General features: G+C 36.6%; 4 protein-coding genes across 7 annotated transcripts; 1 reads left to right on the top strand and 3 right to left on the bottom strand.

Moving 5' to 3' along the window:
• Positions 1-960: 960 nt before the first annotated feature.
• Dph1 (diphthamide biosynthesis 1) lies at positions 961-4,717 on the bottom strand. Its single transcript, XM_036358462.2, has 3 exons — positions 4,689-4,717; positions 3,926-4,495; positions 961-2,576 (listed from the first exon to the last, which is right to left on the bottom strand). The coding sequence occupies exon 3, from the start codon at positions 2,570-2,572 to the stop codon at positions 1,178-1,180; it is 1,395 nt and encodes a 464-aa protein (XP_036214355.1). The 5' UTR covers positions 2,573-2,576; positions 3,926-4,495; positions 4,689-4,717; the 3' UTR covers positions 961-1,177.
• A 244-nt stretch (positions 4,718-4,961) lies between these two features.
• On the bottom strand, positions 4,962-7,295 carry Dnai2 (dynein, axonemal, intermediate chain 2). 3 transcript variants are annotated; one of them, XM_014237910.3, is made up of 5 exons: positions 6,100-7,295; positions 5,861-6,039; positions 5,561-5,798; positions 5,216-5,435; positions 4,962-5,139 (listed from the first exon to the last, which is right to left on the bottom strand). In XM_014237910.3, the coding sequence occupies exons 1-5, from the start codon at positions 7,168-7,170 to the stop codon at positions 5,090-5,092; spliced, it is 1,758 nt and encodes a 585-aa protein (XP_014093385.2). In that variant the 5' UTR covers positions 7,171-7,295; the 3' UTR covers positions 4,962-5,089. The 3 variants fall into 3 exon arrangements, with proteins under 3 accessions (XP_014093385.2, XP_036214340.2, XP_036214341.2); XM_036358447.2 differs by having other exon boundaries at positions 4,970-5,139; positions 5,212-5,435; XM_036358448.2 differs by lacking the exon at positions 4,962-5,139 and having other exon boundaries at positions 5,327-5,435; positions 5,557-5,798.
• Positions 7,296-7,343: 48 nt separating this feature from the next.
• hdm (meiosis specific with OB domains hold'em) lies at positions 7,344-9,043 on the top strand. Of its 2 annotated transcripts, none has more exons than XM_014237899.3 (3): positions 7,344-8,328; positions 8,382-8,535; positions 8,596-9,043. In XM_014237899.3, the coding sequence occupies exons 1-3, from the start codon at positions 7,431-7,433 to the stop codon at positions 8,981-8,983; spliced, it is 1,440 nt and encodes a 479-aa protein (XP_014093374.3). In that variant the 5' UTR covers positions 7,344-7,430; the 3' UTR covers positions 8,984-9,043. The 2 variants fall into 2 exon arrangements, with proteins under 2 accessions (XP_014093374.3, XP_014093373.3); XM_014237898.3 differs by having other exon boundaries at positions 8,593-9,043.
• LOC106619683 (dynein intermediate chain 3, ciliary) lies at positions 8,957-11,429 on the bottom strand. Its single transcript, XM_014237897.3, has 2 exons — positions 9,667-11,429; positions 8,957-9,594 (listed from the first exon to the last, which is right to left on the bottom strand). The coding sequence occupies exons 1-2, from the start codon at positions 11,254-11,256 to the stop codon at positions 9,058-9,060; spliced, it is 2,127 nt and encodes a 708-aa protein (XP_014093372.2). The 5' UTR covers positions 11,257-11,429; the 3' UTR covers positions 8,957-9,057.
• Between the last annotated feature and the right edge of the window lie 4,326 nt (positions 11,430-15,755).

Here is a 15,755-nt window from a genome sequence, read left to right as displayed (position 1 = left end):
AAATGGCGGCTAATTGTACACACACATAGAAATAACTTATAACGAATTAATAATTGGCAATATAAAAACTAGTAATTTATTAAAATTCGTTCTGTGGCAGTCGCGTTTATAAGGAGCTGTGTTGATAAGAAATATTATAGCCCAGAAATATATTAATAAATGTATTGTATTAGCAGAGCTCATAAATTATTATACCAATTGTTAGAAAGTGAAAAGAGTCATAGACCAGTTCAATATTCTTTCAGGTGGCGAATTGAATGGTGTAAATTGAGGTTAGGGGTTCCATAAAGGAGAGTCAATATTTTAAATATAAAATGTCGATCGCAAGTAAAAACCAAGAAAAAACCTTAACTTCGGTTGCACCATAACTATAATACTCTTCACAAATACAAAAAATTCCATACAAAAACTTGATTTCAATCGGTCCGTTTGTATGCTATAGGCGTTAGTGGTCTGATCTGTGCAATTTATTCAGAGGTTGTACCGTTGCCTCGCTGAATTTCGGGAAGGTACCTTGTCAAACAAAAACGTTTTCCAAACAAGGACATGATTTTTTTGATCGTTCAGTACGCCTTCTTTCAGTGAACTGCGTTTTTGATTGCAATGTACCCACATAATTATCAATGTGCTACTAAATGATCTACAAGGCAGTTGTAGATAAAATTGTGCTACATCCAATGTTTGAATCTTATTCCTGAAGCAGTCTCATATAGATGCAGGTAATAAAAAATCATATTTTTTTAAATTCATATTTGTTTATTTGGTATGTCATATATATTTTAGCGATGTATGTATGTATGTAAAAAACTAAGCATTAAATAAATGAAGCTAACTAAATACAAATGCTAAAGCGTATAATTTAATGTACATACATGTGCAGTTATATAAATTAAAATAAAACTACAAACATGAAATAACTAAAATAAAACCATTAAGTAAAGAATAATTGTAAATAAAAACATTTACAAAAGGATTTATATGCCAATAATTATATTATAATTTAACTTCGATTTTAAAGACTATCGGTAATTGTTGATTTTGTTTTTTGTCAATTTAAGCAAATAACAAACACTTGCGCTCAATTATAAGTATAACACTCCTTTAAACTAACTAAATCTAAAGCTGTACTTAGGTAAACCCGTTGCTTTAGTGCGTATATTTCAAACATTTGCTACGCTTATCCTTTCTTAAAATCCAATATATCCTCTATTGTGGCTGCACGCGCTCCATCGTTGCCGTCCTTTTCCAATTCTGCACGCACACAGCGGCCACAACACGCCTCAGATGGTTTGTTATCACACTCGCCCACAGCTGGTGGTTTGAAATTCGGTGTCCACGGACCAAGGCTGCCAGTCGCATAGAAGTCCATTGGATACGCATTGTTTTTCGGCGCTGCATTATGTGGTGTAAACTCGACATCACCTAATACAACCGACAGTTCATAGGGATTCAGTAAGGGTTTGGCAAAAGCGGTGCCCCAATCAATGGATAAGCGTGGACATGCAATTTGCACGAATGCATCAATGCTGGCGAAGAGTGCCAACTTTTGTGGAAATATCTCAGATAACAAAATAGTTGTTGTTGCGTAACCTTTAGCAAACAAACGCTTTTCGAGAAATCTATGCACACGACTACTGCCTTGTCTGCCCAATGTGCCAACAATAATGCCAATCTTTTTGGCCGATCGTGCACGTTCAATTTCGCGATAACGTATTGACTGCATAGCACGATGGTCATACTCCTCAGTCGTGAATTTCTTATCGTAAGGGTCATATTTATATGCTTTCAAAGTAGGATTCGCTATCATACACGACTCCAAATGAAATCGACCATCGCCGAGATAGATCAGCATCTTAGCGGTGGCAGGCAATTCAGGCGATGTGCAACCCAATATTTCGCCGGGACTTAACGGTTTCGCTTGTGGCACAATCACATCATAGCCAGCTGCTTTAAGTTCAGTGGAAGCCGCTTGTAGCGTTGTCACAAATTGTATTGTACTCACGAGCGCAATTTGGCCATCAGTCGGTTTGAAATTCAATTTTACGGAATCGATGAAATGTAATGGATCAATTTTAATATCCACAAAGACATATAGCACTTTAATGTCAGTAGTCTGATCGACCGGTATGAGGCAGCTGTGCCCATAATGCACCAATAAATCGGCACCCAGAGCTTTGGCGGTGTAATCGTCCACACAACAAGCGCCATAAGTGACGTCACCCATGATGACGGTGTCGGCATCGGTGAAACGTTCAATTATATCGGCTATAATCATTGAATACATAAGCAGTCCCTCGGGCAGTTGCAATGCCACACGCTTTGCTTTCATATCACGTATGCGCCAGATGGTTTTGTGCAGCTCAAAGTTGTAATTAGATGGCAGACGATCGATGGCCTTCTGTAGCACTGGATCATCGAGCAGTGACTGTGGAATGCGATTGATGCGAGCTTTGGGCTTGAAAACTTTCTTCGGCTTGGCTCGCACCACAACAACTTCATTGTTGGTCGTGGCGTTAGTGGCAGATTCTTTGAGTGTTAAGTCCATGCTGATAGGCTGGATGACATCCAACATTGTGCTGGAATGAAAAAAAAAAAAATTATTTCTGCTTTTTTACATTTTAATTTATTTACATTTAGTAATTTATTTATGTCTAAGCATGCCTAAATAAATAGCCAGGGGTATAATAATTATATATAATATAACAAATCTGCATATATTGATGTTAGTATGTGTATATATTGCTAATTATATGTGAATGCTTAATTCAAGAAAGGCGTTACTACTACGATTATATGCGTACACATTCAATCTATTTCACAAGGTTTTTAATTATGATTTCGAAGTTGTTAAGTTGTTGCGATTCATTTTTGAAAGTTCTTTCGCGCAGACATTCATTATGTGTAAATGCATTTAAACTCGTTTTATTATTACGTGAATTATAAAAGTACGACCATTTAAAGCAATAAGCTGGTGATTCATAACTCGATTAACCCAATTTTAGTACTTTAGTATAGAGTTTAATACAAATCAGAGGGAAACACCGTATTTTTGTAAAAACTAAAGTTTTGTTGCAGTAAGATGTGGGTTGTTGAATTTTAAAATGAAAGTAGTTTCGAAATTTAACAACTAAATCGTTATTATAGCATATTAATCGATATAAGTTTTGCTAAAAATACTAATATTTTTAAAGTAAACAAAGAAATAATTTAAATGCGGAAATCTGAACTACTTGCATACAAATGCGCTCTGTAATTAGTTACAAATAACTAATTACTAAACACATTTCCATCAAAAACAAAAAAAAAATTATTTTTATAAAATTTTTTATATTTTTAGCTAATTAAGAAAATGCAAATCTAACACCCGAATAAGTAGATAGGTATTTAGATATGTAAGCACATATGAACATACCACAAAAAGACAAAAAGCGATGGCCTACGTGAGCAATGGGCACTATGCAACTGCTGCAACAGAAACATCCCAGAATTCCAGACAAGATATAGATAAACATAGAGGACCACAAAAATATTTGTACATGTAGGGCTCATAAGTAAAAGGCGTTGCATTCGGTCCTTCTGATACACAGAAAGCTTTAAGATTACAGGGTGGTACACCGGCAAGTGGTAGCGTGGTAATTTCAAAAAGGTGGGCTCGCCCTAAAGTATTCACATATTTACTAATATATTAAAATACAGTAATAATCGCTTTTTTTATTATTAACGGCACATTTTTTTGCAGTCACATAATAGTACATCTTTTTTCAAGACGGAAGTTTATTAATGAATTTGACTTTTTCACTAACGGTTACTGAATTGAAATGTATACATAACTATTATGCAAACAAATATATACTTATATGAATATATGCATATATATGGCTATTTTTAGTGCGATTGATGTCAAGTAACTTTTCGCACGGCTTACCTTGGTGTTTGGCTTTTGTTGCTGCTTTAGATTAATGTTGTTCCTTTGGCTTGTAGAAAATCCAAGCTTAGTTCTTTTTTGTTTTATTTAATAAGCACACTTTATGTCATTAAACTTTACACTATCTCTTTCGAACTTTTTGCGGCTTTTAATTGCAATACTAGTAAACAATTATTAGAATTTGTATTAATCAAGTAGAGCGCTCAAAATCTCCTATAATAAATATTTGAATATTTATTATTGCAAATCTTTTGCTGATTGCTGCATTTCACAACCGAACCAACTATTCATAAATTATGTTTTATTATTTTATAATTATTGTAACGTCATTTTTAATTCACTCTTTTAAAACTTTCACTCAAAATATATGTCTGGTTTGTTCTGCACCGTCGCAGCAATTGATTTGTGTTCGCTGTTAATTTTTCTTTGCTTGGGCTTGGTATTGCACTTTTGTTGTTTACCTTCACTGTTTCTTTTGTTGTTAGTCTTATTTCGCACGTGTTGTTGTTACTATTGTTGGCTTTTGAAGTTTGTCCACCATTGGCACATGTTCATGAGTCACGTAGGCACCTGAAAGCAGAGCAACTAGTGAAATCAGCTGTTCGCCTTTTATGACGGTCGCGCTAATGAAAAAGTTCACACACGTTAACACTATAGTAAATGCTGTTCAACTCAACAATTGCACAGTTTTTGCGGACTAATTAAGATTAACACGTTTTTTCACTTAATTATCGCGATATTTTGTTAGAATTTACGAACTCACCAAAATTTACAGGAAACACATGAAAAATATCAAACGTCAATGACAAATTGAGCTGTCACATTTATGATAAGAGCGCAGTGTTGGAAAGTTATGTAGAAACAGGACAATAACTAAGCACAGGGTTACACATTGTTTGAGAAATTAATTAATGAAGTATAAATGCTTGAAATAAAAAATTTATATACCGTTAATCAAATTCGATTGAATTATTGCACGCGATATTACCGATTTCGCACAGCAGTTTTTACATACAATGCAATATTTGGTTAAAAACAGGAAATCAAAATATGTGTTTCATGATTTTTTTATTTTTATTTTCGTGCAATTACTTGTATATACAACAACAAAAGCGTAACATCAATTGAACTATAGTCATATATTTTTATATGTGCTACTTTCATTCAAGTTCTGGCGCTGTCAATGTCAGACGGCTCAGCTTCATCCCCTTCTTCTGTAAAATGTTAGAAAAAAGTTAACTCCTCACTTTTCTACATAATTTTAAGAAAAAATAATAATAAATCACCTACGCTTGTTGCCAGGTATACGTCTTAAACGTTCCTGCTCTACAGCAACGAAATACTCCGCCGCTGCCTGTTCACAAGCATCTTTAAATGGCGCAACATTGATGCGTCCGTTGAGCATAGTTAGATCACCTTGGTCCTGTCCTTGATTCGTTTTGACTTTCAGCTTGATTTCACGCGATTTGGCTTCCAAAATTTTCTCTCTGCGATTTTCACGTTCAAACATCTGTAAAGAAATATCTATAGTTACTAAATAATAATCGATAAGTAAAATAACAAGCAATATAAATGTTTTATACGTTACAAAAGTGTAAATCTTAGAAAAGTACAAAAAAAATTACTCATACCCACCGCCGTCAGCAACGGTTTATCATTTTTCGCCGACATCACCATGTTATCGGAAACTTCGATAAGAAAAGTTGCGCCTAGCTTGCTGCCACAGCTGACATATTTACCGTTTTCATTCGTGCGCACGCAATGCAGTGGCTCATCGCACACTTTTACCGTTAAAACTGGTTGATTTTGTTGGTGTAATAAATCCCATGTGTCCAGCACGCCATCCATGCGCGTGATGAAGAATTGAGAAACCCTGAAAAATAATAAGATTTTTAAAATAATTTATTTGTATATTAATCTTTGAAGAGAATTTACTTCGTGTAACTCCAAGCACCATCGGTCAGCATAGCGTCACTATTTTTAGTCCATATTATCGAGCTCTCACGGCAATCTTCGGACCAAATGCGAGCGCACCAATCGCCAACGGTTAGGAAATTCTTTACAAAAGCCGGATTGCGCGTTATGGCATACACCGGGCCCAAGTGGCACATCATCTAAGGAGAAAAAGTGCACTGACAACACTAAACAGAAAAATTATTTTAGTTATAACTCACCCTTATCTGTATCTTCTCCATGGGTGTCTTGCCTTTCCGATTGCACGAGAATAACATACCCATTTCGGTGCCAGCCATAAAACGTGTAGGTATGGTAGTTTCATACTCCAGCACCGAAACGCCAAACGAACGTGCCAGATCTTGCTCGTCGCTACGTATTGGATCCATCAACAGTTTATCCAATGGTTCACTCAATTTGCGCGTATCCCACCACAGTACTTGTCCATCTGAACCGCCGGAGAAGAATTCCGTGCCACTCTTAGAATTATTCCACAACACGGAGTTGACCGGATCACGATGACATATCTCACGTTCGCTTATCATCACCGGATATTTGCCATGTCGCGTATCCCAAGCGGCCACCTGCCCATTATACATGCCACTAACCAAACTTGTCGGATCTTTTTGATTGTATTCCAAACATACACAGGCCACTTTGGGCTCAAGCGTTAGAAACGGTTCATTTGGATTCTCAATTTCCCAAATGTACGAATTACAACGTTGACCCGTTTTATCACCCTGAAATTTCATATCACAATGACTAACCGCCATTTTTATGGCACCATCCGGTGACCAAGATAAATGTGTAACGGGCACTTTTATGGGATTGGGATCACGATAAACGTTCACGGTGCGTGAGCGACACGGTTCGGGCAATGGCGCCGGATCGAGATCCTCAAAATAATTTTCATAAATATTCACTGCATTATTTTGGTGTATATAATGTTCCATCGGGTTGGTAAGATTCATCACTTGCGTTATGTAATTTTCATCTTTCTCAATTTTCCTTTTATAACGCACCGTTTGCTCCGGATCGGACATATTAATGTCTTTGGGCCAACCGCCTTCGTTATGCGTGATACCGACATGCTTGTATGTAGCACGCTCGGTGTTCGCGTCACTCAAGGCCATTTGTCTAGTGAATAGCGTTGCGCGATCCACTGGATTTTTAAGTATGTAGCCCTTAGCGAGCTCTTGCGAGGAGTTTTCCGAAAAGATGACCTCATCTTTATCGCTGAAGCTTACGCTAGAACCGAATGTGCGGCGCTCCTTCTTAAAAGCGTACTCCATTTTATTATTTTTTAGTTATTATTACAAAATAAATAATTTCGACACATCTTCAGCGCAACTGAAGGTATGCAACTAATAAATCTATATTAAAACAATAAAGTGCTGTTGCATGGCAACCACATTATATAGCGCTGTTATTTATTTTGTTCAATGGCAGCACTGTTACTTAACTAATGGCCAAATGCCAGTTGTTCATTTTCCGCAACCGTTATTTTTAGCGCAGTTTATTTGTTCAAATATTTTTCGAGTGAATTTGAAAAATGGCAGATGTTACGCCCAAAAAAATAGCTGAGCTTAAAGCAGAGCTGAAAAACGCGTTAATTACTGGCATTATACTTACAAAAACAACACCCAACACTTTTCTCGTGCGCGATTCGCCTGAATTTCGTGGCGTTATGAGCTTCACTCTGCGCGACTCTAAAAGACACATCATCAATTGTAAAGTTTGGGGCACCAAGGAGATGGTCACTGAATATAACCGTAAATTCAAGATTTATGACATTATCGATGTCATCACACCGAGCGTCGTGCCCACGATGGTGTATGATAAATCCACTTTGTCAGATAATGCGCGTTTTCAACCGCTGCCAACGGTGCCGTTCGCACTAGTGTTAAATGAAGGTCAAGGGCGTTTGGACACGAACAACTACCGCGATATGAATGCCTTTCGAGAGCTGCACAATTTGCGCCGCGTACCACATAAGCCACTCTGCAGCGCGCTCAAATTGCAAGATGTGTGCTGTGGCGTGAAGGAAAGCAGCACAAAGGACCAGTTTGTCGATTTACTGGTTTTGGTAGCGGCACAACGCCCGGTCAAAGAGGTGCGCAGCAAACGCAATGGTGAAATGCTGAACTGTCTTGAGTTGATTGTGATCGACAACAGCTACAGAAACGGCGTTATATTGAGCATTTGGCAGGCGGATTGGATACAACGCGCGGAACAGTATTGGGAGGGTATGGGCACGGCGTTACACTTGATAGAGGTGAAGCTTGCATACTCAGAATTCTACAAAAGCACCACGCTAACTTTCAGTGGACGCACTTTGGCCTATGAGAATCCCATTGGCTCGGAGGTGGATGCCTTAATGAAATTTGCTAGCACTCTAACAACTAAGCCTTGGGATTCGTTGGCGTACACAATGAATAATCAAGTGGATGGTAAGCAGTTGCTTTGCAAGGTTCATAACTTAATAGTTTTAACAATATTTTAGCCGCTGAAATAAAAACTCAGATGACAGTTAAACAGCTGTATGCGCGCGCTGAAGGTGAACTCAAAGATGACAAAGAGCAATTCACCGTCGTTCTCTATGCCATGTTGACACATTTCGATTTTGATGGCATTGGTCAAGTCATCAGTCGCAGATGGTAAGCGGAAATGTTTATAAAAGTCATATCATACCTTCAAATTACACTCATTTCAAGCAGTAAGTCCTGCCATACTTTGCTTACGAGAAATCAAACTGAATGCGATGCACCTAAATGCCAGCTAGAATTATCGCTTAACCACGATGGTGCGCAGTACGAATGCTTCTTCAACATAAATGTGCAGTTTAGCGATCACACTGGTACATTGTTGGAGGCGCGTCTTTCAGGCGCTGTAGCCGAACGCGTGCTTGCTCTAACGCCACAGGAGTATCAAACGCTAAGCGGTCAAGAGAAAGGACAATGCAAATGGAAATTTCTGATGGATTATTTTGAGGTGAAGATGTTGGTGCGTAAAGCGAACGCTGTGCGCCGACAAATGAGCATTATCGTGGTGGATATGAGAGCTATACAGATACCAGAGTTAGCGGAAAAAATATGCGTTTTTTAATAACAAACCAAATGTAGTTTGACATCCATAAATATATGAGATTTTTTTTTATAAAAAATATATTTATTTGCCAATTATTTATCCTTGTCCGCCATACGCTTTAGCACTTTTATGCGCTTATCACCGATTGCTGCTTCCTTTTCATCCGCGCCGGCTGCGCCTGCTGCGCCCTTAATACCGGCGCCCTTAACGCCAGCGCCTGCCACTCCCGCGGCCGCAGTACTGGCCGCATCACCTAAAACACCTACAGTATTCATGTTCTCGGTACCTTGTAGTGCTGCTATCTCTTCGGCAGTAAGTCCCTCTAAGTCCGATTCGCCTTCGACTTTCTCGAAATCGGTGCGCTCCATAACGAATTGACGTTCTTGCCGTTTTTTGTCAATATTGAAAGTACTGTCCTTGAATATTTTCAACATATCCTTGAATTCGGTGTCATTTTCGATAATCTGCAAGAATTGGTCTGGGTCATCGGGATCAAGTTCAGCGATCAAATCTAATTCGGCTTCGCGTTGTTTTGTCTCAGCTTCGAGAAGCGAGGTCTTGCGTTTGAGTTTTACTTCCTCGACACGTCCTTCCAGCAATTTCGACCGGAAAAGTTCGCGCTCGAAGAGCTGGAAGGAAATTTTTTTTATAACATTCCGTTCTAAAAATGGCTTGAGTTGCCATTTTTCAATCATACTCACCGCCATTAGCAATGCTTTGTCCTTAGCAGCACTCTGTCTCAAGGCCGGATCTAGCTCAAACAGTTGAACATCACCATTTTCTAGCGCCACCGCCAAGTATTTACCATCCGGACGAAATTTGACATATTTAATTGGTTGCTTCAATTTCAGCGTAAATATGGGTTTTCTTTGATGCAGTAGTATGTCCCAAAAGTCGACTTCGCCGCGCGCATCACCAGTGACGAAGAGCGAACAGCGCGCGGGACTCCAGGTGCCGCACAACATTTCATTCTTCTTCTTCATTAGTAGTGTCGTGGGTGCACCTTTACACTCCTCCGCCCAGATTTTCACACACCAATCGGCGGCAATCAGAAAATTCTTCACAAAAAACGGATTGCGTTCGATCGTACGTATCGGACCCGAGAAGAGGCGATAGTTGGAGATTAACACCTCCGTCGGCAACATACCTTTACGATTGCCGATAAATATGTAACCCTGATCGCTGGCGATAATATAACGCACCGGTATGGTGTACTCGAATTCCAATACTGTCACGCCATGTGCGCGTTCGTTCTTCTGATCGTCGGTTGGTTCGGGATCGAGTAGAATTTCTTGTATGGGTGTTTCCAAATCGCGACCATCCCAATATTTTACAGAGCCGTCATATGAACCGCTGTAGAACTCAGAATTCGACTTCGAATGCACCCAACACAAGGCGGCGGCCTCCTCACGATGTGCAGCCTCGAGCGGTGAAATCTTTAAAGGCTTACCGCCATTGCGCGCATCCCACAGCGCCACCATGCCAGATTGCAGTCCTGCGGCTATAAAATTATCATCACGTGGACAAAAATGCGCACGTCGCACAGGCTCCGTGGATTCGAGCACCACTTCTGGATTCAAAGCGTTGCCTTGATCCCAGACATAGAACGAGTTAGGATTGCCATCAGTACGCATTGTCTCCGACATAGTTTGTACATTTTCATCTTCGTCTGCTATATCTGCTATCGGCTTCGTAGTGATAACTGCCGTGCGTGACGGTGCCACCCTATTGAAGTTGGTCGGTTGCGATAGGAATTTGCGCCGCTCGCTTGGCATCCAATCAAGCACGGTGATAGGTCGCACGGGTTTTAACGGATCATGAAAGATATTGCATTGCCGCGCCTCAAATGGCATGCGTATGTCCTTGCCCAGCTCTGGTGGCAAGTCGACGAAGAATTCTTGATAAATATTTACTGCGCTATTTTGTGCCGTCACATCCATCGATGTATGTATCAAATGCATCACCTGCACACCCCAGTTGTCCTCTCGCTCGATCTTCTTGCGGTATCGCATTGTCGACTCTTCGTCGTTGATGTTGACTTCGCGCGGCCAGCCGCCCTCGTAATGATACATGCCATGCTCGGCGTAGGTCACATTATCAGTCTCCACCCAACTGTAGGCCATTTGATCGCTCAGCTGTGTGCTGCTATTCATCGGATTGCGTAAGATATATGAGTTACGCATTCGTTGACTCGGCTGTATGCTCAGCATTAGCTGTGTGCGATCGCTTAGCAAGGGTTGACGTCCAAAGCGGCGACGCTCCCGCGCATAAATGTACTGATTGTGATACATTGCTATAGAAGTTCCCTACGATTTCTGGCAACTTCACTTGGTGAAATATAATATATGCAAAAATATATATTTGTGTCAAATAACGGTAGTTTAAAAAATTTGAAATTAGTATTCCAATCAAATTTTTTTAAACAATTTCGTTGAAAAAACTATAACTGATATTTTTCTTTTTGACATTTAATAGAAGATGTGTAGATGTGTCTAAATATGTGTAAATCGCGTGTTAGGAAGAGTTTTAAAATATTTTTAATCAGAAAATAACTATATGTTATCGGAACATTTTCAAACCACTTCACTTTTTCGCGTCATGAATTATATATAAAATTTTCTAAAAAAAATGTTGTTGTCTATTAGTTCATCACTGTACATTTCTAATCTTTTATATCGTCGCTAAAGTGACGTTACAAAAACTCTTTTTAATTCCTTTAATTTTCCCTGTTTTTATATCGTAGGGTATCTCGATCGCATCGTTTACATTTTGTTGTATGAATTTTTAGCTAAAAGTGGCCTCTTCAAATCTATCAACCGTTCTGAAGAGTCATCTCAAAGTTTAATGAAGTAATATATTCTACAGTATCCGACAAAATTATGAATACCTCACCACACTTTTTACTATTCTTTGACTATTTCTTCCAAGAGTTCGACAATTAAAAGGTTGCAGATACTCTTAGTACATACTGTATGCAGGCAAAGAGTAACGGTATAATTTTTACAGCTAGCTTTTGTTTCGCTTGCATAATGAAGAATTTTTGATTCCCACTTAAGTAATTGTCTGGCAATATTTGTGTTTCTGTGTGTAAATAATTTTTATAAATATCAGTAAAAAAAATTGGGAAAGGTAAAAATTCATAATCATAAAAAATCTGCAAAAATCTCGCTGCACAAAAATTGGGCTTACAAGTACAAGATAACTTTATATGCCAGCAATGAGCCCAAACATATACATAAGCCGGGTTGTGAAAGAATATTTCGATTAAAAATCCCTAGAGCCCCTACCATGGCCTACCCAAAGCCCTTAACTAAACCCTATTGAGCATTTACGGCAATATTTGGATGGTAACTCGACCGACTTCTTGTCGTTCCAATAAACGAGAGATTTTTAATAGATTGAATAACTGCTGAGAAAACATACTGCAATCGCTTCTTCAGAACTATACAGCATGCCTCGATGTTTTTTGGCTGTAAATAACGCTAATGGCAATAACACTTAAAATTGATGCTCTCCTTAGAAGGTAACCTTATAATATATAGGTGTACATACTTATGTCGTTGCTGAATATTTCTCTTTTTCAGATGATCGCGTGTTTTGCAACTAATAGTTCGAATAATGCAATACGTTCATAAGCAAAATAGAAAAACAAAGCAATAAATTTCACTTCTCAAAATATATGTATTTTTGGTCTTTAGATTCATAACGTTTACATAGTTTCGTCGGATACTGTATAAGGTCCAGTAAGATTTATTATTGCAGTGAATTGAAGATTATATTCAGCCGATTTAGGTCAAATGTGCACCTTTTCGTTCAATAAAACTCTCCCTGACAGTTAATCCTGCCAAGCCAATTTGCTTCGGATTCGACCACGACCGTTTTCGTTTGACGTTGTCGTGAGAGTGGAAAAAAGATGTATCTTCCTCAGCGGCCCCTGTTTTGGCATAAACTTTCCACTTATTCAAAAAAAATGAGACATATATACATCACAATTAAGGAAAGAAACTCGAACATACAATAAAGAAGAGACTGACTTTCTGGCATTTTAAAACATTTGACCAACTTTCAAGGCCTTTTGGCAGTAAACGATTCGATAGAAAATTGGGTTCAAGGATATCAGTCTACGAGGCAAAGAGAATTAATACGAAAAAATATTTGGGTATCCTTAGTACTTTAAAAAATATCATCAGAGAGGCTAAGTTTTTCCACAAAAACAAAGTTTGTTAACATTTATATATATATTTACTCTTCACTTAAGTTTTTGCTTTATCATATATGCTATATATGTACATATGTATAATAGTATTTTCTGAGTAATGAAATGCCATCAAAATGAAGCGAATTATCGCGAATATATAAAAATGCGTATAAATAAATAATCATAAGGATATTTTTCTTTTAATACAATATTTTGTATGTCTAAAAATAATTTTAAAAAATTATTATTTGCACATCTCTGCTTCAAGTTTAAAAACTTTCTTTTTAGCTCTTTAAAATATCGTGCTTAAATACTATTTAACTAATTGTTTGTTTTCTTATCAACATTTTTTAACATTATTTTTCGGAATAATTTTATTTTTATTTGCGCATTTTTAAAGTGGGCAATAGTTTGTTTTCCATTTTTTTTTTTATAAATATCGATTAGTTTTTCGTACTACAGTTTTTTATATTCAAGCTTAAATTACACAGGTCAATAATAATTTTTTTTCGCATGGGTTTTACTTAATATATTCCGATTATATAAGCAAATATATATGAGAAAGGACGATTACAAATCGAAAATATTTTCTTTTTAATCAATTATAGAGATTTGACCATTTTTAATTTTCGCGCCCATATAATGTCGGTCTTCGCGCGCTGTTCTCGAAAAATCTAGAATCTGAACCAAAAATACCATGTCTGAAGATTTTCGTAATACAAGTCTGAAGATTTTCATAATAAAATAAGAAACTTAAATCTATTAAAAAATAAAGCAGAGTCATTGGCATCCCGATTAAAACATAGAATTTACTGAATTCTGATGTTCGAATATCCCGCCCTTAAAACGACATGATAGATGGACTCTGTTTTTGTCATGAGGTGAGAAAAATTATGGATTATGATGTTTTCCAGAAGTTACTTAGTAGTGAGGAGAAAAAAGCCTGTAACAGTTTGAAGGAATTCCTTGGAAACCATAGCGCATTTCCTTGGAAACCATAGTCCTCAAAATTATTGTGAGTCCTCCACGATCGAATGTAACATAAAATGGCTTTTAAGATGCACATGTTACGTTCTCATTAAGGATAATATGGGAGTTTATTTGGAGTTTATACTAAAAGCATGATGATTTATGTTAGTTCAACTTTATCTAAATCACATTTTTGAGAGCTTTGAAACTAACTTAAAATGTGCAGAAAGTGAAAATTATTATATTATATAATATGTACCTAAAATTCTTGAAATCGCACAATATTTTTTAAACATTTTAAACAAAATATATTTAAAATACTAACATAGCTTTACAATGAAAATGAGAAAATACAAAGACAGTTCTAAGTAAAAGTGAAGATACCTGTCATTTTGTTGTCATATGCTGTGTTGTGTTGGACGAAATTGGCAGTTGTAAGATAGGCGTTTGACACTTGCTCTTTTCTTAAAATCACTTATTTTTCAAGAGATATTTTATTGAAAATTCATAAAAGGCAGAAAGCTGAAAATAACTTTAGAATCAAATGTCAATCACTGTCCTAAATCCTCACTTGATTAAGGAAGACAGTTAGTGTGCATTTAAAAAGTCGTATTATTTCATATATCGATAGAGATAACATAATAAAATTTTTAATCGATATCTCAAATTGTTTTTGAGTTACAGCCTTCTAAAGTGTAGCCACGCTGTTCAATCAGCTTAACCAGTTTATCTTTAAATATGTTTTTCGTAAAAGCATGCCGGATTCACTGCAGCAGTGGAGGATCTGTGTTTCTTCAAAAATTTTATTGGGTCTTCTTAAAATGTGCATTAATGTATATAATATATAAATATATTCTTAAAACTTGCTGACATTTGATAAAGTAGTTATCGCTTTTTTTGATTCTGTCACACTAGATGTGCCCCTTAATCTTTGAGGTATAGGCAGCTAAATTACGTCATAACATAAATATAGCGTTCTTACTTTTAAATGGTAATTGAAAAAATAGTTATAATTGAATTAAAGAAGTTACACCAAAGCATATCATTTCGATTGCAACCCTGGCAACTTAAAAACATATTCGAAGAACAGAAAAAAATGAATTTAAATGTTGTTGTAGGGTAAGAAATAAAAAACATATTAAAGTAAAAATCATCTTTTATTTTGTTACACTTTTTTAATTTAATTTATATTCTTATATTTTATATATTTATATATAAATAATAAATATAATTTTATTTTGTTATTAATTTAGCTGGATTTGATTTAATTTTTTTTTTGTTTAAATTTGAAAAAAAAAACACGACCGTTTTATTTCGATTGCAACAAAAGTATGAAAAAAATGTATGTAGGCTCATTTTTTTATAGTTTTATTCATCATTTTTTTCATATAGTTTTATTTTTTTTTTATATCTTATTTCATATAGTCTTATTTAGTTAATTTAACTTCAGTTTATTCCACTTAAGTTTTTTATTAAATAATTTTATAAATTAGTTAACATTTAGCCTGTTTTTTGTTGTAATGTTTTTAAGCATTTTGTAGTTTTATACCCTGAAAAGGGTATATTAAGTTTGCTACGATGTTTGTAACACCAAAAAGAAAACGTCAGAAATCTGAATTTGGG

The sequence above is a fragment of the Bactrocera oleae genome, chromosome 6, assembly GCF_042242935.1.
Source record: "Bactrocera oleae isolate idBacOlea1 chromosome 6, idBacOlea1, whole genome shotgun sequence".
Classification (NCBI taxonomy): domain Eukaryota; kingdom Metazoa; phylum Arthropoda; class Insecta; order Diptera; family Tephritidae; genus Bactrocera; species Bactrocera oleae.
This window is presented reverse-complemented; position numbering and strand designations above follow the sequence as displayed.

Bases quoted from the DNA above. Each gene is read 5' to 3' on its own strand.
- Dph1 (XM_036358462.2), bottom strand. From the start codon at position 2,572: ATGTTGGATGTCATCCAGCCTATCAGCATGGACTTAACACTCAAAGAA.
- Dnai2 (XM_014237910.3), bottom strand. From the start codon at position 7,170: ATGGAGTACGCTTTTAAGAAGGAGCGCCGCACATTCGGTTCTAGCGTA. The intron at 6,040-6,099 runs GTGAGTTATAAC...TTTTCTCCTTAG, and splicing joins TGGAGAAGATACAGATAAGG to ATGATGTGCCACTTGGGCCC. The intron at 5,140-5,215 runs GTAGGTGATTTA...AACATTTTACAG, and splicing joins ACGTATACCTGGCAACAAGC to AAGAAGGGGATGAAGCTGAG.
- hdm (XM_014237898.3), top strand. From the start codon at position 7,431: ATGGCAGATGTTACGCCCAAAAAAATAGCTGAGCTTAAAGCAGAGCTG. The intron at 8,329-8,381 runs GTAAGCAGTTGC...ACAATATTTTAG, and splicing joins AATGAATAATCAAGTGGATG to CCGCTGAAATAAAAACTCAG. The intron at 8,536-8,592 runs GTAAGCGGAAAT...ACTCATTTCAAG, and splicing joins CAAGTCATCAGTCGCAGATG to CAGTAAGTCCTGCCATACTT.
- LOC106619683 (XM_014237897.3), bottom strand. From the start codon at position 11,256: ATGTATCACAATCAGTACATTTATGCGCGGGAGCGTCGCCGCTTTGGA. The intron at 9,595-9,666 runs GTGAGTATGATT...ATTTCCTTCCAG, and splicing joins ACAAAGCATTGCTAATGGCG to CTCTTCGAGCGCGAACTTTT.